Source organism: Platichthys flesus, chromosome 14 (assembly GCF_949316205.1).
Source record: "Platichthys flesus chromosome 14, fPlaFle2.1, whole genome shotgun sequence".
Taxonomy (NCBI): domain Eukaryota; kingdom Metazoa; phylum Chordata; class Actinopteri; order Pleuronectiformes; family Pleuronectidae; genus Platichthys; species Platichthys flesus.
Genome location: NC_084958.1, coordinates 9,665,017 through 9,689,814, shown reverse-complemented (window position 1 = coordinate 9,689,814; position 24,798 = coordinate 9,665,017). Strand labels below are relative to the sequence as shown.

Below are 24,798 nucleotides of genomic sequence, written 5' to 3'. Positions count from 1 at the left end.
TGTTAGGGATTCACAGTCTTTCAGGATCACACTTTTCTCTTTCAGGAAATTCCCACGTGCGGGAAACTCCAGCGAGTTAAAAATCCCCTCTGAAATTAATAGTAAATAAAAGGGTTAGGGTTAGAAAAATACTAATAAAAGATGCGTTCAACATTTCAGGAAGTGTGTTACTCTGCTGCGGACAAACTGAAACTAAACTGCTGCACCAAACACTCACTGAAAATGTATTTTCGGACTTGTATTGCAATATCTGGTTTATCTTTGGATTCCGAGTATGTATGTACTCGGCGGAGAAAAGCAGCGCTGAAATTAGAAAAACGAGGTCAACTGTCTGAAGGGGGGAAAAAACCTGTGGCCATGAACGCAGCAGGTCAAAACCCGGAAGCGTGTCGTCATGAGCAACAACAAACCAAGTAGCTCAGACAGCGGAGCCGTGTTGTTGTCAGTGACAGACAGCAGCCATCAGGCATCAACTCACGGGGGCGTCTACGCGCACACATTTAACTCTGGTTCGCCGGGTGCTCTTTGGGTTTCGTCAGTGAACTGGTTCGCCGGCCATTGGATGCTTTCTCTGTGTGTATCCGCCCTCCTCCTCCACCGCACTGTCGTTAGCTTAGCCTGCTAGCTATTCGTGACTTTATGACACGCGTGTGGATGGGAGCGCTCTTCCTCATTGCGTCCTGTTAAAGAGGCACTTCTGCTCTCAGTGGCAGACCCGGCGCAGGAAGAAAAGCTTCGCACACTTCCACATCTTCACTAGCGGCCATGGAGCATCACGTCGCGGCGATGGGCTGCGTGAACATGGGCAGTCTGACCAGCACCCTGCCGGTGATTCCCTACCAGAAGCTGACGGACCTGTACTACGTGAGCAGGGGGGGATTCGGCACCGTGTTCAAGGCGCAGCACTCGGACTGGAGGACCACCGTGGCTATCAAGTGCCTGAAGCTCGACTCTCCTGTGGGAGAAAGGTACCTGGATCAGCTCATGTGACCATAGAGGCCACTGCACCCTTTAAGGAAGGAAATGCGAATTTACACTTAAACAGAAACTTACACTGTTACTGTAACATTTGATAGGAAAGACACAAATCGACTGTTCAGGCACAGGCTGTGGGCTCTGTGTTCACAGTAGAGCAGCACGATGTGGTGACAATCAATCAAGATGAATATTGTTTGTTCCTGAGTGAAGGTTGTGGTTGTAAACTCTTTGTGAGCAGAGACTGAGACACATCTAGACATATTTACACGAACCTCCTCACTGTGCTTACACGATTCATAAGCTCTGTATTGAAAATATTGACTTCTATACATTATATCCTGGTTTGCCCAGATGTAATCCGAAGTGTCCCCCTTGTCATCTGGGTTGACAAAATTTGGGCATTAAAACAATAACAATAACTACTGTCATATATTTTCCATCAAGAGAAATATAACAAATTTGCGAGACGTAATTGGTCTTTATAAAATTTTCAAAATGCTTTTCATTCTCTGTCAATAAAGAAATGTTCATAACCACAACTCTGACTTTGGGGCAAAAATCACTCTTTAAACGTGAACTTATTAATAATGTGACATTTATTGTGATAATAATCAGTACAGAATAATTGGAAAATATTCATCTTGATATCATTTTGGGCATATCGCCCCGCCCCTCAAATGACTTCAGTCGGTATCCCTTCATTCCTCAGTCCTGCAGTTTAGGTGGAAGGTAACTTGCTCATGTCAACACCTGTATTGGTTCTTTTGGGGTAAATATTTAGCTCTGTGGCCCCGTCACTCAAACAAAATCCACATTTGAGATGGATGTTTGAAAGCTCTCTTTTAAACAAACACTTACCATAAAACCGTTATGATAAAAAACACTTTCATTTTTATTTAAAGAAGTAAGACCTATGTCTTGATTATAATGGTTCACAGATAAATATCAGCTTGCCTGCTCTCGGATGACACACTTCATAATGGAGACAATGTTTATACATTACTTCTACAGTATCTTGGCCTCTCTTGCTGATACATAAATATTTCATTAATAAGTAAATATTAGCAGACTCTGAAGTATTGAACTTCCTCTTTGGACGAGCTGCAGGGTTGTATATTTAGATCACATTAACAGATGTGCTGAAGGTGTGGTTCAAGAGAAACTCTACATTTAAAGGAGCACAATGACCCGTATTCCACTGTGCAGCGATGTCATGGATTGGCAGTAACTCTGTATGATCATTTGCTGAATTTCAATGAGATCGGAGTGTGATATGATTTAATAATATTATAATCCAACTCATTTACATAGACCAAATAATTGCGCTCAACCTGCTCACACTAACAAAATGAAAGTGTTTTAAACATAAATAATTAGGCCTCTTGTTATACGTGCCAGGAGGAAACTGTAGGTCATTATTTAAATACAGAGTACACAGGTATCCCGATTTGATATTGTGATAATGTAATTTGCCTAGGCATAGGTCTGTATCCACAACACTGCAAATGTCATCTCTGTTTTGATATTTTCTTCACTCGACTGACTCTGTCGCTGGCTGTGTCTCAGAGAGAGGAGCTGCCTGCTGAAGGAGGCCGAGGTGCTCCACAAAGCCAGATTCAACTACATCATCCAGATCTTTGGCATCTGCAACGAGCCCGAGTTCTTCTGCATAGTCACAGAGTTCATGAGCAACGGCTCTCTGGACCTGCTACTCCATGAGGTAACTACAAGCACTCAGAGGCCAAGACCGTCACAGCTTCCTCTTTCATTTAGGAAAGAAGAACTGATTTGTAACCAATCAAACCAACAATGGTGCGATCTTCCTTGTAGTGTTGAACCATGTAAAAATCAAAATCTTAAGTCACAGTTGCATATTGAACATTGACACATTGACAGTTGTTGTTTTTCCACTTTCGTTTCTTGAACGGCTGAAGAGAGAGACTCTTTGTTGCTTTTGGCAAATAAATCTCTCTCTCTGTCTCTTTTATTGAATGTGTCACTCATCATGAATGTGTATGATGTAACTTCCTGCTTGTGAAATAGCAACCAAAAGTGAAACCTGGATATATTCACAGTCCAGGCAGGGGGAAATATGTGAAGAAAGAAGTAAGGTTCGGGAAATTCCCATGTGTTGGGAAGTCTGAGGGTCATTTTAGTTTTTTAATCAGGCCAGAGAATCTTGTTTCTCAGTCTGAAATCCCTTTAGGTATGCTTTCACTGACGGTGGGGCAATACCTATTATGATCCCATCGTAATTTTATGTCAATAGCAAAAAGCAAAAAGTTCATTATCGATTTAATGTTTGTGCATCATCCAAACACAGTGATGAGTTATAGCACAAAATGGAAATACCTCAGATTTAGCAAATATTTTCTGTGTAAATGAAAGTGTTGGTTGTTCTCTGCCAATAAAGAAGAATTTACAACCAAAACCCTAATTATGGAGCAGAAAAAAGAAAAAAACAATTTCATTATCAAAATCGACTGATATGAACATTTGTGTCTTGATATCATTTTGATATAAATGTCACTTTCACTAATGAGAGGCTTTTGTCTGGACACTCTCATTTCCACAAAGATCTCTGGGGCTCAACCAGAGTGACCACAGGGTTCTTGGTCACTTCTCCCACCAAGGCCCTTCCCCCCGATGGATCAGTTAGTTAGAGTGACTAGCCTCGACAGCCCTTCCACCATTTTAGAATATTGGGGACCACTCTGGCTCTTTGGTACCCTAAATGCAGCAGATTAATAGCATTCCTCAGCACTTCCATTGACTTCATGGCTGGGAGTTTTACACTGATATGCTTTGATTTGGCATCTGTGTGACATTATACAGACAGCTGTGTACTATTCCAAATCATCGACTAAAATCATTGCGGTGAAACATCTCAAATAGGAACAAGATTTCAAGTGTGTATACATATGTGATGTTTCAGTTGTTATTTTTTTTATATCTGCTCTTCATACAGAAAGACACATACCCTTATCTCGCATGGCCTTTACGACTGAGGATCCTGTATGAAATCGCACTGGGGGTCAACTTCCTTCACAACATGAGCCCACCCCTCCTACATCATGACTTAAAGACACAAAACATACTGCTGGATGATGAATTTCATGTCAAGGTGTGTGTGTGTTCATTTCTACACTGTTTATTGGCAAACTATGTCTCCATTTGAATTGCTCATGTGATCAAAATACATGTTTAAATGCATAATAGTATCCTTATTTCTGCCTCGTGAAAGTTTTTATTCTAAAGGACCTTAACCTCAAATTGATCACTGTATTATCATGTAATTTATTCAACAACTGGATACATGAGGGACCAAACATGATAGAGAAAAAAAAAGAGGTTAAGGATGGATTATGTTTCATAGTCCTATCATGTAAGTCCAATTTCATTTAGTTTGGGACTTCTTTAATTTGTGTTTAAAAACTTTATGATTAGAAATGACTAGTCAATCAACCGAAAAATATTTTGGTTATTATTTGAGTGAGGCAAAAGCCCCACATTCTCTGGTTCAAGGCTCTCAGAGCATTTGCTCATACATGATATTAAAGTGAATATTCCAGAGTTATTTGAGCGGTTGTTCTGATCATTTAAGAAGTCTATGGGTCACAGTTTGGGATTAGGGAAACGGTAAATACCATATTTGACCTTTTTCGACATTGCTAAATAACAATATTCATGGGTAACTTAAGAAAAGTATCAACAACTGAATCTATAAGTAGAAACTATAGTTTTTATGCAATCAAAATGTTTGTGCATGGCATTGTCACAAAGCAACGGCCTGATGGGGGGTTAACACATTTTTTTTACGTTATCATGAAACTACATTCTGCAATGCACAAGAAGTGCAGTTACAAAATGAATGAAGCGGACTTTATTTAAAAACATATCATGTGAAGCTGATATTTATGAGTAACTCTCTGCTGTTGTTCTTTCCAGATTGCAGACTTTGGCCTTTCAAAATGGCGCCAGCTCTCTGTCAGTAAAGGCTCAGGTTCCAAGCCCACAGAGATGGGTGGCACAGTGATCTACATGCCCCCGGAGAAGTACGAACCATCCAAGAACCGCCGCGCCGATGTGAAACATGACATGTACAGGTGAGACAACCGATCCCAATAACGTGATTTGAAAAGAAAAATTGCACCATGAATCTGGTTATCAGTCACATTTAAAAACGTTTTATCTACATGACGTTCAAATGATAACAATTTGAAAATGGATCTCTTGATAACTTGATTTCAATAAAACACACCCTGATAAAGGGAATGTTTTCCAAACATTTTCCTGTTTGGCAAGTTGAGATGATGTGCCAAACTTTTGACTGGATTCTTTGCATATCAAAACCCAACACTGCAATTATATCTGCCAGAGGCTCAATCCGTCGATTGCACAATCAGCGAGGTTCATTTGAGGAAATCTGCTAGTGAGAGGGAGAAGTGGCCTATTACCAAAGAAGTCAAAAGTATATTCAATTAAAGACCCGTTTGAATTGTTGCAACAGCCCCATCAGTCGTCACACTTCCACAGAGCAGCATTTTTCTGATTAGCTCATCGTAAAGTCCCTCACGTCTGAAGGGGAATACCAGTTAGCACACTTCACAACCCTTATATTCCCTGACTGCCTCTTCATGTTTACACTACAGTTATGCCATCATCATGTGGGAGGTGTTGTCTAGGCAGATACCATTCGAAGGTAACGTGTCTTTGTTAAATCAATTGTTAAAAGTATTTTATATATGTATGTTTGAGTTCTCATCCTGTTATTAAGTGGACTTTATGTGTGTTCAGAAGTGACAAACCCAATGCAGATCATGTTCAGTGTGCTGCGTGGTATGCGTCCAGATACGAGCTTGGACAGCCTGCCCGCTGACATCCCCAGCAGAGGGACCCTCATCGATTTGATGACCTGCGGCTGGACCACCAATCCCGACGAACGACCGTCCTTCCTCAGTAAGTTCCCCCCAAACAACGCAACTAATTTCTGGCAGAATATTGCAAATTCATCCTTAAAGACATAATTTGTAAAAACTCTTCCTGAATTATTTTTCATTTTCACAGTTTGGGATGGTCTGTTCATGTTGAGTAACAGACTAATCCTGCGATGAATTTTTCCCTGACGAAGCGCTGACTAATAATCAGCTTCCTGTCACTGACACAACATGTTATTCACTCCCAGCATTTGTTCAAACTGCATTCATATTAAGTCCATAACCAAACCAACTCCTTTTTATGAGCTGCATGATAACCAGAACATGCAGCAGATTTATGAACTTATACTTGTTTTACAAAAAGCTTTAATGATTATACAGTTTTCTCTTCACCGTCACCAGTGAAGTGGCCGGTTTCTGACCCCTCCCCCAGCTAACAGAGCTTTTACCTCCATTACAGAGTGTTTGATTGAGCTGGAGCCCATGGTGAGAAACTTTGACGAGATCGACTTTTTAGAAGCCGTGCTGCAGATCCAGAGGTCAAAGGTCAGTCACACTAGGGTTTTTTAAGGTGTTTAATGCCAGTAGTAGAGAGCTGACAGTCTACAACCAAACCAAGCTGGGGACGTTGTGATTCATGGTCTGATTCATTGTGGTGAAGTTAATGGAAGATGATGGATATGTGAATGTGGACAGTGGGAAGTTGTTAGAAAAATTGGCATTATATTGAAAGTATAACCCGACTGATTTCTGTTATTTCTGTCATTTCTGGTATATTAGAGTGTAACAACTTTCCAGTACTGAAATAACGATATATATATATATATATATATATATTTATAAAATATATATACATGTATATATATTTATTTTTTTTATTGATAGAATTTACAGTTTACCTTACATGTTATAAATATAAAACGAAAACACAAATACAAACAAATATATGGAATAAAGTCATGAAATGTAAAAATAAGAGCACATTTTTTCTGTATTCTTTCTCCTGTAAGATTGAAGTTGCCATCTCAGCAAACATAAACTCTTATGTCTGTGAAAGTCTCCTTTCCGACCTTTCATGTCAGCCAGCCGAGTAATCAGTCGTGCTCTATCGAAAACATTATCGTCATGATTTGGGACGGCCATAATGTTCTGGAGAGGAACTGCTACGTGCTCCACAACATTTAACTGACCACCTGTAGGGAATTGAAAATGTTCAGGGGGTTGTTAATTTGTGTGACTCTTAGTGTGAAGCAGAACATGTGTGGTAGGTTGATGAAAAAAATGTTGTTTGTTCTCTTCTGTCATTTCTCAATGTTATTGGCTAATATTAGTGTGATTAAATAGATGCTTAAGGGAACCTCCATGTTTAGAGACACATGCAACAGCAAACTAGAGCTGATGTGTTCGCATGAATAAAATCTTTATTTAGCTTGTGTGTAATCCGGGGCAGTTTGCTGTGACTTAAGAGAAGGGGACGGGTCAAAGAATTCTAGTTCCTAATTTCCCTTCCCCCATTTCCTTCCACTTTTCAGTTTTGGTGTGTGTGTTTCTGTGTGTGCGGTTGTGTTTCCAGTTAAAAACCACTACTTTCAATAACTACTAAGTTTGAGCAGACATTTCCATCTAGGCTGCAGCTCGACATAAACTTTATACCTATAGCATTTGACCCCATTGTCGAAACATGTGTGGTAGAAGTTTGGTCCTTTGTTCAAAGAAACGCCCTTATCACTATATTTCCTCTCCAACACACAAAAGATGCAGCTTTTAAATCATGCCTATAAAGACTATGTTCCAGACACACTACAACACAAACTCCCCTCCATGTGTGGATGTAGATTTTCAGTGTTTCTCATGTATAAGGGTCAGTAAATAATAATAAGGTATATTTTTTGACTTTGCTTCATACAGTATATATTAGTCCTGATTGTGGTTTATTCAATTTAGCCCATTGTTAACATTTGATCGCCGCCCACTTGCTTCAGTTTGTCTCATTCCCTTGTTCTCCTCTTACTCGCTCCACAGTTAAGGCAGAGAACGGGCTGCTGTTTGGCTCAGTCGGTGTCCGGGCTGAATGACAGGCCCAGCCCCCCAGTCAGTAACCTCTCATTCTTACTTACGTTTAGCATATGCTTTGAGGAGTACATACGATCAGCTGTTAAACTAATATGACTGTAGAAATATCAAAATCAAAGTCTAAATTTTGTGTTAATTAATGTGTGTGTGGAAGTTAAATATCAGTGACTGTTCTGTCACAGGAGAGCTCCACCTCAGGCTCAGGCTCCTGTTCATCTCAGGCCTCAGACATATCTCTACCAGGACCTCTCAACAGTGGCAGTACAGCAGGGGCTACAGGTAATGGCAACATCACATGGGTTTTATGTTTAAACACATGTTTAAAACAGCATCAGTTATTGGTTATGTGGTTAAGCTGCTGTGACTATCTGAACTAATGTACAACATTTAGGAGAATGGTTTTCCATAAACAAAACAGGAGCAGCTCAGCGGCTCCAGATGTAACATTTTATATAACATCTGTTGACAATACCAGCTTCATTAATCTCCTGGGTACATCGCACCTCTTCCTTCTTCCTGCCCTTTCTTATGCAGGTAGCTGTCTACCGTCATGCCTCGACATCAGGCTGGAGCCTCCAAAGTCTCTGAAGGACCCTAGCCAAGAAAACAACCTCAACACAGACCAGACCAACAAACCCCTGAATGTTTGGAATATTCCCATCAAACCTGGCCGGCCGATTCCCGAGTGCCCAACTCAACTGGACGACCAATACCTCAAGCCACAGCCGCAGCAGCAAGGTAAAAGCAGTTAAAGTTAACTCCACCGTGCTGAGTCAACCCTGGAGAATGATCGGGCTGCACCCATTATCATTCTCTCTAGCTTGTTTGTATTTCTTTAAAGTAATGCTCTAATCCTAATCTCCTAACTAATCTAAGACAGAGATGCAGTGACAGTGACCCTACTTAATAGTGTTGGAGGGGGAGGCTTGTTTTGGTTGAACATTTGTGCACAGGCAGGTGAGCCCTGTTATCAGACTGGCTAATTACCCCGAAAGAAATCTGCCAAATGGCGTATGTCGACTGTGTTGTGCGACTTATTTTAAAGTCTGACTGATTTTCAGTTTTCGTTTTGTGTCGATACAATTCAATTCTAACATGTCAGAAATGTTGGTCTGCTGTCATCACGCTCCTGTGAAGTTGAAGCATATTCACAAGTCTATTCCTCCAAACTCCTCATATTTTTCCTCGCTGCATTTGCGTGTATGACAAAACACAATTGTAGGAAATTGAGTTAATGGCATGAGGCAATTGCACAGCTAGAAAGAAAAAGATGGAGGTAAAGATATTCCCTCCAACATGGAGGATGGTCTGACGTTTCTTTCTTTATTCCCTTGTTTCCTTTGTTAGTTTATTTCTTAACAGTAGCATGAGAAGAGAGGCTGTCATACGTTGTTCAGATTGTACCACAAATTTGAGAATTTGTGTTAGTAAATATATTCGACTTGACTTAATCCCACATTTGACCATATTTTTCCACTCAAACATGAATCGTACTTCTTTCTCCTCCTTAGCAGCAGAGCACTTTCCTACACTGCAGCCCTCTCTGACCTCACAAGGCCCCATCACTCAGTGGATGGCGACTCATCGCGAGGAGATCGTCTCCCAGATGACAGAGGCCTGCTTGAACCAGATCCTGGACGCCCTGTTGGCCCGCACAATGCTGATGCAAGAAGATTACGAATTTGTGAAAAACCAGCCCACGCGCACCGCCAAGGTCCGCCAGCTCCTGGACAACTGTCACCGTCACAACGAAGACTCCTGTCGCATCATCGTCCGCAAGCTGTACGACAACAAGCAGATGGGCCTGAAGCCGTATCCGCCTGAAATCAGCTCCCCGACCACCTTCGTGGCTCCCAGTGCTCCGCCTGCTTACACGTCCCAGCCAAGCAGTACAGACAACTACAGTTGACTCTCAGTGGTTCTGCTGTCATCAGGGTGGTGAACCTGGTTCTGTACTTCCCTCAGAAGACTGAGGCACGGCTGCTTGAGGAAAAGGAGACACAGTAACAGGTGGTTTTGAAATGCAATTTCAACTTCAACCAGAGATGGACTAGATTCTGTTTTATCAGAATCAAAATATGTTTGACTGAATCAGTGATTTTTATTTTACAATGTCATGGATTTACTGAGGTGATTTGTTTATAGTCTTTTCATACTGACTGGATATATGACAGGGTTTCACTCCTTTTTGGATGTCTCTCCTCTTCAAATTAGCATTGATTATGTAGCCTATAACACTTATGTGTGTATATGTGTTGAACACAAAGATTCTTGGTAATCTCAGTTGATCTGAGTAAATGACGGGAGGACTGTTAATATGCTGGAAAACCTGCAGCTAAAACAAAGTTTATTCCTGCTGTAGCAATCTTATGTTAAACTATCATGTAGTTGTGACCCAAGTTTCCTGATAATTCCAATTATTCACAAATCCGAGAGACTGTCTTTGTTTGAAAACATTTAAGAAAATGCCTAGTCAGAAAAGCTTTACAGCTGTTTATAGCGTGGTGGTTTTGAACGTCAACAGCTTCTCGTAATTCAGCTGAAACATAGGGATGAGTTAATTTGCTGGAATGGGGTCTTGTGACTGTCCTCCTCCATTAACTGTTAAGATAAAGACTGGCTAGGACGTGTGAGGAAGCTGAGATCGTAACATAAAACCCACAATGAGGGGTATGCGTGTGTGTGTCTGCATGTGTATTCCTCGAGTGAAAATGGAACAAAGTAATCAGCCTTCTGATTTGTTTAATCTTCTAAAAAGTGGCCTCAGCTCTCAGTATTTATTATAATACTCACTTTAGACACTTTAGACTTGTGGTGTCAGGAGTCACAGTTCTTCCATTCGCTCTGAGCTAAGGTTGAACGTTTTTTTTATCCTACTGAGCCGATACAATTGCAAAACACAAGCAGGAAAACAAACCTGCTGTGCTTGTAGGTTCAGTCGTTTTGTTTCTCTTCACTTTTCTACTGTATCTGTGCTGCCTAATCTGCTGAAAATGAAAGTAGTAAATGTTTCTGTCTGTTTCTATAAAACATTCAGTTCGCATTAAATCAGTTGCAATAGTGGATCGACGTAAAAACTATTTTAAACCTGTTTTTCAGCTGCACAGTTCACTTATACTTAATTCATTCCTTTGTGCCGCCGAGAATGAAGTGAAGAAACTATTAATTTATTTTTTCTTTGTCGTTTGACTAATTGTTTCATCTCTGGTGTGAATGTAGCTAGTTTTTTCATGAATAGCCTTTGAGTCCTCTTCAGTGATTTCACTCTGAAATAGGTGCTTAGATAACAGTATTGTAGCTGAGGTATGATCTCTGTAATATCCAACATTCATCACAGAATAACCCTTTGTTTTGTTCCAATTTCTATGAAAAGATGCACTTTTTTGTTAGCATTAAGTTGATGTACACCTCCCCGGTCATTAAATCCAAAGTGAATAGCAGTTCAAAAACATGGTAAGAAATAAGCCACAACAGGTCCTTCTTAGACTCTTTTACAATAAATATTCCATCATTTAAGTGTCAACAGAAGGGCCACCAAGGTCAATGTACTTCCACAATATGGGACTAGTATCGCCTCATGTTTGATAACTGCCTAATATTCTGCTTCTAGTCGCATCTATAGTAACATATAAAGGACTTTTACAAACATATCAAATAAAGAGTACAAATGCTATGAATTTGATAGCCTATATATGTTTGTACTGTAGATGATAGTTTTATGTTTTTATAAATATTTTCATCTGTGATCTCTCGTTAAATTGTTTTTTATTTAATATCTGTAGAATTGTGCAAAACAGCAGGCTGTCATTTAGGAGATAGTTTATCATACCGTTATATGTGTTAAATTAAAATTCAGTTGGCGTGAAGCTGTGATTTCTCATATTTTTCATATACCGCATCAAACTCATCAATAAAATTGGTATTCTGCTTTTACGTTTGATTTTCTGCATTCAGAGTTAAGGTTGGATAACACCACATCAAGGCAAGTCTAATGACTATAGGTATTGGACTGAGCTAGTCGAGGGATCACTGAGGAAGTCCTGGACAGAGTCATCAAGGAGATGGGAGCATTACAAAAAATTTTGCCAGTAAGCAGGAGGGTTCATATACATCCATGTCACTATAAGAGAGGGGTGAGGACCACCAAGAGATGCAAAACAGCCTCAAAAATACTCAAAAGGAGAATGAAGGACCGGCACAATGACCACAGATGAAAAAACATCAAGAACTTAACAAAACAAAATGACCACAGAGTCAGAAAATTACCAAAAAGACACAAAGAGGACAAAGAGAAAGAAACCAGCGTCCAGGAGACACACACCCAATTGAAAGAGACGCCAAATTCCCCAAAAGATTAACAATGACCCTCAAGATGCAAAACAAGCACAAATCAACACCAAGTAGAAGCAAAGGTGAAGATAATACAATGTATGATGGCTGAATTCCATTTAGTTGATTCAGTTTCAGGATACTGGTATTCTGCCTGCTGGCTCACTGTCACTGGCATGTCTCACCGGGACTCTTAAACTGAATGGAGACAAAATCATCAGTGTGCTTTTCACACTGTGTCATGCCGGCTGTGAGAAAGGCCTGTAGCAGCCCGTCCCAGTGACTGATGGAGAAGCAGGTGCTCGGCCAACCACTGGGCACTTAGAATGCTCCTTAATGACAGCTCACGTCACAGTATCCAACAATCTCCAGACCCTTGTCCTGTTGACCCAGAAGCAGCTGTGCTCCCTGTGTCTCTGCTGTTCCTTGGGGCCGGGGGCGAGGCCTATTGGTCTCTCAAAATAGCCCAGAGGGGAACACGAGAGTGCCTGCTCCTGTAAAAACACTCGCTGTGGATGTGTCTGGCTGCAGGGATTGCGACATCGACCGTTCAGTTGCTACCACTCAGATATGATCTCAGCGATTTCTCACAGCTAGGTGTAGAGGAGCAGACACTACACACACCACAGGAGGAGAAAAACACCTTTAGAATTACCCCAAAATAAGGTAAAGTCCTGTTTGTATACTTTTGCCTTTTATTTCACGGATTATTACACAGTGTTCCTTAGCGGTGTGAGCACATGGGTGACCTTTTTCTGTTTACTGGACATTGACATGATCAAGTTCAGCTCATGTGTTTAAGCCTGGAGATTTTGGACTCAAACCAACTTAGTCATTTGACAGTTAAATTTGAAAGTGCTTTAATTCCTGCTCCATAATCTCCATATCAGCAGTGCATCACTGATGGGGGATCTGAGGCAGAAGATGGGCGTCATGTCACAGACAATATGCCCACGTTCACAGTCTGCTTCTGTTGAGGACTTAAAGGCCCCAAATGCAGTCCAAGAGGAGAAGATGCACATGAAGAGAGAAATCTCTCTCGTCAACGGGGTCTGCCTCATCGTGGGCAACATGATCGGCTCTGGGATCTTTATCTCACCAAAGGGTGTGCTCATGCACTGTGGCTCATACGGACTGTCGCTGCTGATCTGGGCCCTCGGAGGTATCTTCTCAGTGTTCGGGGCTCTGTGCTACGCAGAGCTCGGCACCACCGTCACCAAGTCCGGAGCCAGCTACGCCTACATCCTGGAGTCTTTCGGTGGGTTCCCGGCCTTCATCCGCCTGTGGACGTCCATCCTGCTGATCGAGCCTGCCAGCCAGGCCGTGATTTCACTCACCTTCGCCAACTACCTGGTGGAGGCTTTCTACCCAACCTGCCAGCCGCCGTACCACGCTATCCGCCTGATAGCAGCAGCCTGCATCTGTAAGAAACACTCCTGTGAATGAATGAGAATGTGGGACAGACCAAATTCAGCATTTAATTCATTACCTAGGAAAAGAGTTGATGGATTTCTCATGACAAAAAAAGAAAACAAAAATAGTTCATATAACCTTCATTCAAGCAGGTACACATCTCATTTAGATTTAAGTGTCTCATCAAGAAGGCAGCCAAACATGGTTACAACAAGAAAGGGTCAGATGAATTAATTTACTGCAAATACAAACTCAACACTTCCTGCTTGTACATTACAAGCTTTCCGCTGTTAAAACCTACAGTGGCTTTTATTTTGAAGCAGTCACAGGAAGCAGTCTGAACACTAACATGTCCATTCACTCCAGGGTCAAACTCAGTAACCCTCTGTGGGACTGGCACCGGCTAAAGTTGGACCATCAGTCCTGTAAAAATAACACTGAGGTTTACAGCAGAGCTCTCAGCTTTGTGCTTTGAAGAATGTGGCTAGCAGTAGGACTGGTATTTGGGTGAGAGAGCAGCTCTGTCCAGATTCATGACGCGCTCACGCTGAGGCCCTTGAGACGCTCAGACTAGATGGTCATGGATCTGCTGTGTTGGGCCTTATTTGCATAAATGATGGTCTCAGCCATGTACGGCAAGGTTCATTCATCACCTCATTCCTCCACTTTCTCCAGGTATTCTCATTTTTGTCAACTGTGCCTATGTGAAGTGGGGGACTCTGGTCCAGGACATCTTCACTTACGCCAAACTCATGGCACTCATCCTCATCATCATTGTAGGAATCCTGAAACTATCAACTGGTAGGTACAAATACATTTAAGAATCCATCAGCGAAAACACACCATGCGTTTCAACCTCTGTCTTCTCATTTTGTGAAGGAGAAACAAAAAGCTTCGAGCGTCCATTTGAGGGCTCCTCCACAGATCCTGGACCGATAGCTTTGGCCCTCTACTCGGCTCTGTTCTCCTACTCCGGCTGGGACACACTGAACTTTGTGACAGAGGAAATTAAGAATCCAGAGAGGTAATGAGGACAGACGCATGAAAGAAGCATTTTGAGGCATGTAAACACACACTCAAGCCTTTGTGGACACGCTCTACATTTTACAAGACAGATGCACACCTCCAAACCGCACTCCTCCCTACAGAACTGACAACACGCACACTGACAGTCTCTTCACACAAATGCCTGTCTGCACACGTGCTTTTAGATATTCCCTGCAACCACTGACACAATTGTTTACCTCTGTATGCATGAATGAATGTGTCCAACACGTTTGGTAAGTGGATATGAAAGTGAAATTATTTTCTTTATTTTTGTTTTCCGTTTTTTATTTAATTGTTTTTGATTATCTTATATTTATATATTTAGTGACACGACCAGGTAAAGACATTGCTGGGCTTATATGAGAATTCAAATGCATCAATAACTTATTTCTTTTGAAACTTTCATTAGAAAGGTCAGAGCTAAAGGGCTAATATATCTCTGAAATTGTAAATAAAGTAAAATTTCAAATAACCACACAGAGATTTTACTAAGAAACTGGAACTCAGTAAATGACAAATGTTTTTTTTCTCACAATTACAGTTATAAGAAGACGTTTGTTTGCACTTTATTTACTCACAACGGCTCAAATTTCTGTTAATATATGAAACGTGTTGCTGTTCGTGCTGAGCCCACTGACAATTATCACATGACCCTGTGATTCAGCTCTGCACAGTCATGACTCATCCACCATGTGTCCCACACAACACGCTGAAACAAAAAGTAATGACTAAGCTGCCTGCCCAGCACCAGTCAGCTGACAGAGCACGTCACTGACTGTGTTTACCTGATCAGCAGTAATCCAGCTCTCGACTTTAGGCTGAATTAGACATCATTTTGAATTTAGATATTCATACAAATTGAATATAGAATATTTCATCATATTCCTATTTACATGCTATTAAAAGTAATGTGAGTATGAAGTCAAACGGTTGCCTCACATGTTGTGACAACTCAAGAGAATGTTATACTGCAACTAAGACCTATCTCAACCAGGGAACAGTCTTGTACTTAATGTTCTTTGTATGATGAACATCTTATGTATAAAATCTAAGATTTACTACTTCCTGCTTATTTTCCGATCATAAATTTGTGTATGGGTTTATTGTTTTGTTTTTGGATAACACTGAAGGAAGGAAATAAACAAAACTAAAAGTAATTGAACTAAGCCCATGAATACTCCACATGTCTTACTGTCATTATTGTTTATTCTCAGTATGGCCTTGGGTAATACTGGGTAATCATAAAATACAGACAGCATCTATTCACTATTGTCCGAATCCAATTATTGTCAGAATACAAGTTTCCATTGTTTACATAGTTATTGTGTTTCCACTGCATATTTTACTTTATGCTTGTTGTTGTAGAAATCTGCCCCTGGCCATTGCCATCTCTATGCCCATCGTGACCATCATCTACCTGCTGACCAACGTGGCGTACTACGTGGTCCTGGACATGCCATCCCTGCTGTCCAGTGACGCCGTCGCTGTGGTAAGACCTGGATGACGATTTAAGGTATTAATAGGCTTTGTTGACCCGGAGCCTAAACCAAAATGTGAATCTGATCCCGCAGACCTTTGGGAATGCAGCACTGGGGCCGTTCAAGTGGATCATCCCCGTGTCAGTGGCCATGTCCTGCTACGGAGGCCTCAATGCTTCTATCATCGCCGCCTCGAGGTGAGAACCAGGAACTCTGAACAGGCACTGACCGTAGGCAGCGTCATGGAGAGCGTCTTTGACTTTTCATCTCTATCAATGATGCAGGTTGTTTTTCGTTGGAGCCAGAGAAGGCCACCTCCCCAACAGTCTGAGTCTGATCCACCTGGAGCGTTACACACCCATACCTGCGCTGCTCTTCAATGTGAGAGACAGTTACTGCTCAGATGATGGACAGTGGTCTCAACAGTGTTAGTGTATGCTCTGTTTTCATTGCGCTCTCTGGTTCCAGGGGTTGATGGGCCTGATCTTTCTGTGTGTGGAGGACGTGTTCCAGCTCATCAACTACTTCAGCTTCAGTTACTGGCTCTACGTGGGTCTGTCTGTGGCCGGCCTCATCTACCTGCGCATCACTCAGCCTAACCGACACCGGCCCGTCAAGGTGCTACTACACACACACACACACACACACACACATTATAGTGGTGGAACAATCTGACTTCCTCTGTCTTGATACCTGTGCTCTGGTCATCAGCTAGGTTTAATTAACAGACTGTATACCTCATTTAAACACTGCTTCACCAATGAAATTAAACAGACTTATATAAATGTACTGAATTCTCATGTATTATTAACAGTATATGAATCAATAGATTTCTGCTAGTCCAGTTATTTAAGTCAGTATCGGACCACTATCCAATGATCAATTGATCAATAATCTCATCAGTGCATCCTCACGCGACTCTCGTACTTGACTGTAATCTATACTCTACTGATTTTATCTGACAGCTCTATCTACTCACCAATATCACAAATGTTATAATATTTGTCAGAATTGATAATTATCACAATCAATTATTTCTTATAACTTGATTTTTTGCTCCTGAGTGAATGTTGTGGTTTAAAACTGTTCCTTATGAGCACAGAATGACCAACACTTAATAAAAAGCAAAACATTTTATGAATTTGAGCTGAAAACTTTAATACAAGAAACATATTATTCTCATACATATAACTGAAATTACTATCAATAGAATTTTCCAATAGTCCTCAAAAAAGTATATATGTTAAAGTACAACTTAATGCATCATGAATAATGACAGGGAACATTTTTCAGAATTAATACTTTTACTTTTTGATATTTTAAAACATTTTCTTAATAATGTTTGTGTCATTATAAATGTCTTAACTCATACTTTTTTATTTTTACAGTGTTGTACTGCTACTTTTACTTTAGTACATTATATTAATGCAACATCCACCACTGATCATTAAATACATATATATATAAATATATATAAAAAATAATATATTTGTGAAGCTTACTTTACTCATTCCAATTAAGCTTGCCGGATTAACACACTACAATGACAATTATTAAAACATTTTCTTTTATTGGTTTTGTGAATGACACACACAAATAGTCTGAGAATGGATCTGCGGTATATAACAAATGTGTGTGTGTGTGTGTGTGTGTGTGTGTTCTTCTGTCCACAGTTGAGCCTATTCTTCCCCTTCATCTACTGCCTGTGCAGCCTGTTCTTAGTCATTGTTCCTCTGTACGGAGACACCATCAACTCTCTCATTGGGATTGGCATTGCGCTCTCTGGTGTGCCAGTGTTCTATGTGGCCATTTACCTGCCTGAGGACAAGAGGCCCAAGTTCATACAGAAATTAAATGGTAAGGCTTTTTAACAATAACTTCTGTAAACCCGAGCAGCAGGGATTTTTTTGTGTGTGTTTTATTATGGTGTGATTATCAATTAACTTCTGTGGTCATTTCATACATGTTTGGAAGAAGTGATGAAGTGATAAAGGGAAAACACTTCCCCTCTGAGATACTGACCTTTATTCAAAGACATGAGATTATGCACATAGTGAGATTACTGTTGATCATTACAGTTTGACTTCCTTACACAGTCTATCCCATACGTCACTTGGCCTTTCCACTCCCTCTGTCACACAAAACAAACTTTCCCTCTTTCCCTCCTCCAGCGTTTGCCACCAGATGCACCCAGACTCTTCTCTACTGCTGCCTGACAGAAGTCCACACAGAGCCAGAAACACAAGCAGGCGCTAAAACGCAGTGAACGCCATGGAGCGTCCATGGAACCGCCCACCACCGAGGCCTCTGTCCTGAAAGACGAGGCCCACGATGGACAGCACAGCCTGGCCTGGACTCATGGCGTTTGTGTGCCAGGTCATGCTAAAAAAAAAAAAGAAAGTGAAAAAGAGGATCTGACATCGCAAATGACTCACCAGGAGGAGCGAGCACTTGAGAGAATGCAGACTCGCTTTCCTCTGCGAATGTGACACACTTCTCTTCAGACAACGAGGAGTATTTCCTACGAGGATTAGATTAAAGTTCAAGCTGACATTTTGTATTGAGTGTTAAGATGTAATACGATTAGACTCTTTCAAGAATTCATCATATACTACTCATGTGGCGACAGGTTAATCATACAAAAGTATTTAATTAGTCGCAGTATGTATAATGTTATTGTGATTGATTACACAGTCGAATGTAATGTAATGCCTCTAACAGCACCTGGCTTATTAACTGCCTTTAGTAGTCACTGTTACAATGACTACTGAAGTAACTAAATACACAAATCTCCAGACACATCAACAGTACAACAGAGCGTGTTCATGGTGTGGTGATCAAAACCTCTTTGTGTTTAATGATGTAAAGTGAGATGGGTCACCTGTTTACACCAATTTGATGACCTGCCTACATTTATTCTGGAAATCCTACATTCATGTGAATAACTGCATATTAAGAACACTGTCGAATCCTAAGTTTCAACCAGTATTGATGACTGGGTCATTAGCAGCTTCACTGTGAAGCAGGTTCAATCCAGGGCCTTGTTTGTCATTCTTTTACTTTAAACAATTGATTTCAGTGAGTTTATATATTATGTTTTGTAATTATTCATGATTTTCCCAGGACTGATCTAATTGGTCCAGGATCCATCTGCAGGCAAGTAGCAAATTCGAATATACAGTATCTGCAAAACTAGTTTTTTGGCTAAAACCTCTTGTGTATGCTTCACTTGAAAGGCCTGTGTTTCTGTTCTAATTGAAAAAATTGTAACAAACTAGTGTGTACTGTAAAATGTTAAGGTATCCAGAGCCTCAACTCTTGTTTACTGGCAACCAATCAAACCTTCACTTGATAGGTCTTAAAGAATAAAGGTAAACTCCAATCGCAAACCAAATACATTCAAGAATTCACTTTTAGAAACAAGATGCCTTTTCTTTCAGTGAGTGACTCTCAGCCGTTGTCTCTTATAATCTTCAAAATCTTTCAAGCAGACGTGACGTTTTCTTATATTTACACATTGTAGTGTGTCATCTTGACTATTAACAAACTTTGTTTCTCAATTCTTTTGTATTGTGATTAAAATGCAAAACCTTTTCACAATAAATGTGTGGATTATATTTGCCAAAATGTGTACTACACCCCCCCTCCCCCCCATACATTACAATTACCTGTTTTTTTAAGTTGCATTGCAAATTTACCAGAACTATGCTCATTAGAATATATGTTTTAATAAGTAAATATCCATCTGGTTAAAATTCTCCCATACCCACAGTTTCCTGAGGTACAAAGGAGTCAGTAAAATTATTGTATTCAGCTTAAGAACTTCCTCTGTAGTTTATCCAATGTAAAAAAATCACATAAGCCATATAATATATCAATGCATTCAGGTTAAGCTGCTTCGCATCAGTACATTTTTTTGATTCTATTACATGAATTCATGTTAAACAAACTTTCAGTCTTGGTTACAGCTTCACATTTTATTACATATGAAAAAGCTTTTAAAGAAAACTTGAATAATGCTCATACATAGGATCAACAGATGAAAAACAAACAGTTTACTCAGAAGTTATATTATTCTTGAAGGTCACTAGTCTACATATTAGTTGGTATATGTTGGTATATAATAAGGATATAATTCTACCAAGAGGATTTACTCTCCTCTTAAGAAAAGGTACAGTCGGCCGTATCAAACCCAGGGCAGATCCACTTGTTGCTGAACTGTTTGTATCCTTCAGCATCAATCAGCCCACTCCCTGAACAGACAAAAGATATTGTTAAACTTCGTTGTTACTGTTTTTATAATGGAGATTACAATGCGTGAAAGAATTTAAGAATACATTGTAACCTTGGTTCTGAGTGTAGAGACTAGTCTCCAACTCGTACATGTGCATTATGTAAACATACAGGGAGAGAGCATTTACCGTCCATCAGGTTCTGGAGGCTGCAGTAGTTTGTGTTATTGTCAGCGGGGTCTTTGGAAACCTCGGACACAGCATCACCCTGCACATTGTAGTAACATCCCGGGACGCGGATTTTTCACAAAACACAAAAAGAGGGAAACAGAGTGTGAAGAAAAAAACCTCAGCGACCAAAGCTGCTTGACCTGAACTCTTAGTTCCCTCTTTGATTTCCCCCCAAAAACGCTCTGAGGTCATGAGAATAAACATTTTCACACGCTGTCCCTCTGCTTGTGATAACCTTTCAATGAACTTTTTTTAAACTTACATTTGACTTCAATATTCACGCCCAGCCGTTGAAATTTCCATTATTGCTGCATTAAATCAGATAGACTCACAGATGACTGATGAGGTCTTTGGTCATTAGGGAAACTGTGGGAGCAGCAGATAAAATTGTTCTGCTGTATCGTTGAAAAAAATACATATACTTACACTCATCTTGCAAACAGTGGACTGCTCCAGAAGAAACTGAAGGTCGTTGACTTTCTTTGTTTTCGGAGACATGTGCGTGGCCTGGATCATGTACGGAGCTGATGACACGAGCTGCCAGCACAAGTCACAGTCAGACACAGACATTATGTGCATCGTGTGCAGCTGTGGCCTCTGGTAGGTGGTAATAGTTAGAATAGTCCAACACTAAGACACTAAGTTACTTTGCAATATTGCACAAATCCTTATTTCTGTAGTAAATGGAAAACACCTGTGTCAGCGAGACCACGAGCAGATCAATAATTACCTTGTACTTATATACAATGCGGTACATCATCTATGTATCAGACATCAGGCATCAATCTCCACTCTTAAATATTTATAACCTTGTTTCCACATTTTTTTTATCCTCATTTAAATCACTGCTGAGATAACAGATATTATAATAACTATTTCGTGAATTATTTATTCAAATTCCACAGCTGACAGAAGCTTTTCACCTCATACGAGCACCTCTCCCCTGCGGCTAGACAGCTCGGCCTGCTCTGCCACGCCTTGATCTGGCTCACCAGCTTCTCGTTAACTTCACTGCATGAAATGCCAAACAACCTGTGGAAAAGAGCAGTCAGATTTGTTAAAGCTCACTTGAAAGGCTCATATAGTATTTATGAAAAGTGTGCAGAGTGTGGAGTTGAGCGTTCGTCTGCACGAGATATGACTAACGGCAGTCTTGTGAGCACAGACCGATGATAACAAGCATGAGAGGTGAACTTGGACTGCACAGAACTATGAATTCATAAGCACCTTGACCAATTCACTGTGACAGCAGTGGATTTCATGCAACCCAACGAGCTTTATAAAGCATTATCTATGCATAAGCGTTTACATGGTGCGGCCTCTGGGAGGTTAGATGGTATCTGTGTTTGCATGATCTCCTTCTGTCTGCATGGGATTTCTCTGGCTTCTTCCCACAGTCCAAAGACATACAGATCAGGGTTAGGTTATTTACAGACTCTAATTTGCTCATAGGTGTGAACGTGAGAGTGCTTGTTTGTTTGTCTCAGTATGTTGGCCCTGTACTGGCACCTCTCACCAAATGTCAGCTGGGATTGACTCTAGTTCCCCCCAAAACAATAAATGATAAGCGTTATAGATAACAATTGGATGAATGGATGGATGTTGGAAAATTTCCACCACTGACTAATTTCATGCAGTGCCCACTGTGCACTTCATACAAACAGTCTGATTCAACACAGGTTAATTCAATCTATAAATGATATATCTCTATCATGATATATATTATAACATATCTATGACTATGCAGACAATTCTCCCAGAAAGCCAACAAACCAAATAAAGCACTTTACCATTTGACTTTGCACTGTTCGGTTTCCTCTGCCAGGAGCATGGTGATGGTGGCCCCCAGAACGAGAGCCGAGGCGACAAACAGGAATCTCAGGTCCATGCTGAGGACGAGTGGATCAGGTGGTTCGGTGTGTGGTCGAGTGCGGGGTCGTCTTCTGAATGTCCGCTCGATCGGGAGCGATGGCTTAAAGAGGAAAGTGCACGGGTCATGTGGACGACTGGAGAAGAGGACAGCACAACATTGATTACCACGGATCACCTCATGGGAAAAAACTGACTCTAGCAAACTGGCCAAAGATCTCGATAGAGCACAAATGCAGAAATGTATAATTACAACGGTTAGGGACTTCATGAATTCATGTTTTTTTTTTTAGATCAACTTGAAAACCTCTGTCTTCTGCCCCTGGAATATCATGGACATAGATTTCAATATCGTTAGTTTCCAGAGGGGCCATTTGTAGAAAGCTTCCATTAAGGATCGTAGTAAGAGAGAACGACAACAGTAAAGTTGTGGATGTAGAACCGAAGCAATAAAGCCACTAGAATCAGGGTCATTATCAGGGTCATCATCATCATGCACGGTGACAAAATATGAATAAGCTTCTTTCTTAACTTGAATATAATGTAATTACCTATTTTCTTTGTAACAGGTTCCAGGGGTTGATGTCCAGCTTGTTTCCCTGGTCATTAACTATAACCTTACTACAAACAGAGAGAACAACATTCATAGGTAAGAAAAGATCATATACCCAATCATATACTTTTCGAGGGGGAAAACTGTCAAACCTTGAATCCTAATTTTGATGTGTGTAACAAGGGAGGGGATTTCTATGGTGTCTTAATAAACTGAAATTGCTTTAAGTAAACTTCCTTTGTCTTGGTGTACATGTTGAATTCACTGTTTAAAATGGTGTCTGCCACAATTTGTAAGCCACCTCATCAACATGGCAGTGTTGAGGGGAGGAAGAGTTGGTGAAAAGATTTGACTAGCAGCACCACCTACTGGCAAGTCAGCGTAAAACTTCACTAAGCATGTTACAGAAAAACATTCAAATCTATGGAGGAATACTGAGCATGCAAACACATATTTTCGTCAAAAAACTGCATTTATAGTATACTTTTATGGACTTAAGTCAATGTACTCATTTATATACTTCCCCTGTAAATTAGGATTTTTAATTCAAACTTGCATATGGATTTTTTTAATTTTTACATGAATTACTATTTTGAAGTGTAAAAAGCCATGGATAAATTCATTAAATAGTTTCAGAGAAAGTGATTTAAATTTCAGTAAATTCCAAATATGAAATGTTATTCTAACATTCTATTCAATTTTATCCAAAATGTTAACATAAAATTCAAAGTCATTTAAGCTTTTTAATTTATGTTTTAACTAAATAAAAACATTCTCACAGACTTGTGACTGCTGTGATGCTGCAGGCTACCAGTGATGTAGGACGGCTGATTTGTTCCCATGTCCCACGATCCATGTCCTCTATTTCTTTACTCAAACTCTTCCTGCACTCCAAACCACATTTATTTCATTCATCAAACAAACAAAACTATTTAAATGCGAACACAAAATCTCAAATCCTGATCGAAAAGGAGTACAAAGATATGTCAGATAGTACCGACACATTACATGTCATCCATCAAATAAATTCCCTCTGTGTAACTAAACAGCCCTGATTACAGAGGACCAAGCGTGCAACACTGATTTGTCAACATTCAGACGTGACAGTTAGTTTCCCTCACCCTGACTGTGACATGACAGGCACACAGCCAGTATGAACCATCCAGAAAGACGTTTTCCTGAAGTTCTCAGGAAAAGATGTGAGGGAACACAGATGTCACTTGCTCAGGACCTTCTCCAAAACTTTTCCAACCGGTCTGTCAATAAAATGTCTGCAAAATGAGAGACGATGGGAAAACACACCAGGAGAAAGTCCAGAAAAATCACAGGCATGGTGATAGTATTTCTAACACGGGATTGACACAAAACGGATTAAAAATAATACAAATATCTCAGGATAGAAAGAGGTATCATACATGTAGAAGACACAAACGAAGAGAGCATTTAGTAATTACAGCTATAATGGAAAAATTGACCTAATAACTATTCAGTTTATGCTTACAGCAGACATTTCCATCTAGTATGCAGCTCAACATAAACTTGATGCATATAGAATGTACACCCACTGTCTAGCATGGGAACCCATTGTCTGAACATTTGATTCTGAGGTCCCTTGCACTCGATACCAGGCATAAAACTATTTCCTCTCCAACACATTT

General features: G+C 40.4%; 3 protein-coding genes across 6 annotated transcripts; 2 read left to right on the top strand and 1 right to left on the bottom strand.

Moving 5' to 3' along the window:
• The first annotated feature begins 383 nt into the window (after nt 1-383).
• Nucleotides 384-11,921, top strand: LOC133968462 (receptor-interacting serine/threonine-protein kinase 2-like). Of its 3 annotated transcripts, none has more exons than XM_062404524.1 (11): nt 384-968; nt 2,545-2,698; nt 3,947-4,102; nt 4,927-5,084; nt 5,631-5,680; nt 5,776-5,937; nt 6,376-6,461; nt 7,938-8,006; nt 8,171-8,267; nt 8,523-8,726; nt 9,503-11,921. In XM_062404524.1, the coding sequence occupies exons 1-11, from the start codon at nt 766-768 to the stop codon at nt 9,895-9,897; spliced, it is 1,734 nt and encodes a 577-aa protein (XP_062260508.1). In that variant the 5' UTR covers nt 384-765; the 3' UTR covers nt 9,898-11,921. The 3 variants fall into 3 exon arrangements, with proteins under 3 accessions (XP_062260508.1, XP_062260509.1, XP_062260507.1); XM_062404525.1 differs by having other exon boundaries at nt 385-968; nt 5,830-5,937; nt 9,500-11,921; XM_062404523.1 differs by having other exon boundaries at nt 385-968; nt 9,500-11,921.
• A 941-nt stretch (nt 11,922-12,862) lies between these two features.
• On the top strand, nt 12,863-19,853 carry LOC133968465 (Y+L amino acid transporter 2-like). Its single transcript, XM_062404526.1, has 10 exons — nt 12,863-12,983; nt 13,208-13,740; nt 14,406-14,531; nt 14,610-14,754; nt 16,143-16,266; nt 16,349-16,452; nt 16,540-16,636; nt 16,724-16,873; nt 17,929-18,112; nt 18,427-19,853. Exons 2-10 carry the CDS (start codon nt 13,221-13,223, stop codon nt 18,519-18,521), a joined length of 1,545 nt encoding a protein of 514 aa, XP_062260510.1. The 5' UTR covers nt 12,863-12,983; nt 13,208-13,220; the 3' UTR covers nt 18,522-19,853.
• A 370-nt stretch (nt 19,854-20,223) lies between these two features.
• Nucleotides 20,224-24,401, bottom strand: wu:fc46h12 (uncharacterized protein LOC568958 homolog). 2 transcript variants are annotated; one of them, XM_062404720.1, is made up of 7 exons: nt 24,262-24,396; nt 23,139-23,208; nt 22,509-22,724; nt 21,642-21,750; nt 21,145-21,255; nt 20,677-20,755; nt 20,224-20,508 (listed from the first exon to the last, which is right to left on the bottom strand). In XM_062404720.1, the coding sequence occupies exons 2-7, from the start codon at nt 23,192-23,194 to the stop codon at nt 20,417-20,419; spliced, it is 663 nt and encodes a 220-aa protein (XP_062260704.1). In that variant the 5' UTR covers nt 23,195-23,208; nt 24,262-24,396; the 3' UTR covers nt 20,224-20,416. The 2 variants fall into 2 exon arrangements, with proteins under 2 accessions (XP_062260704.1, XP_062260705.1); XM_062404721.1 differs by having other exon boundaries at nt 20,225-20,508; nt 22,509-22,690; nt 24,262-24,401.
• Between the last annotated feature and the right edge of the window lie 397 nt (nt 24,402-24,798).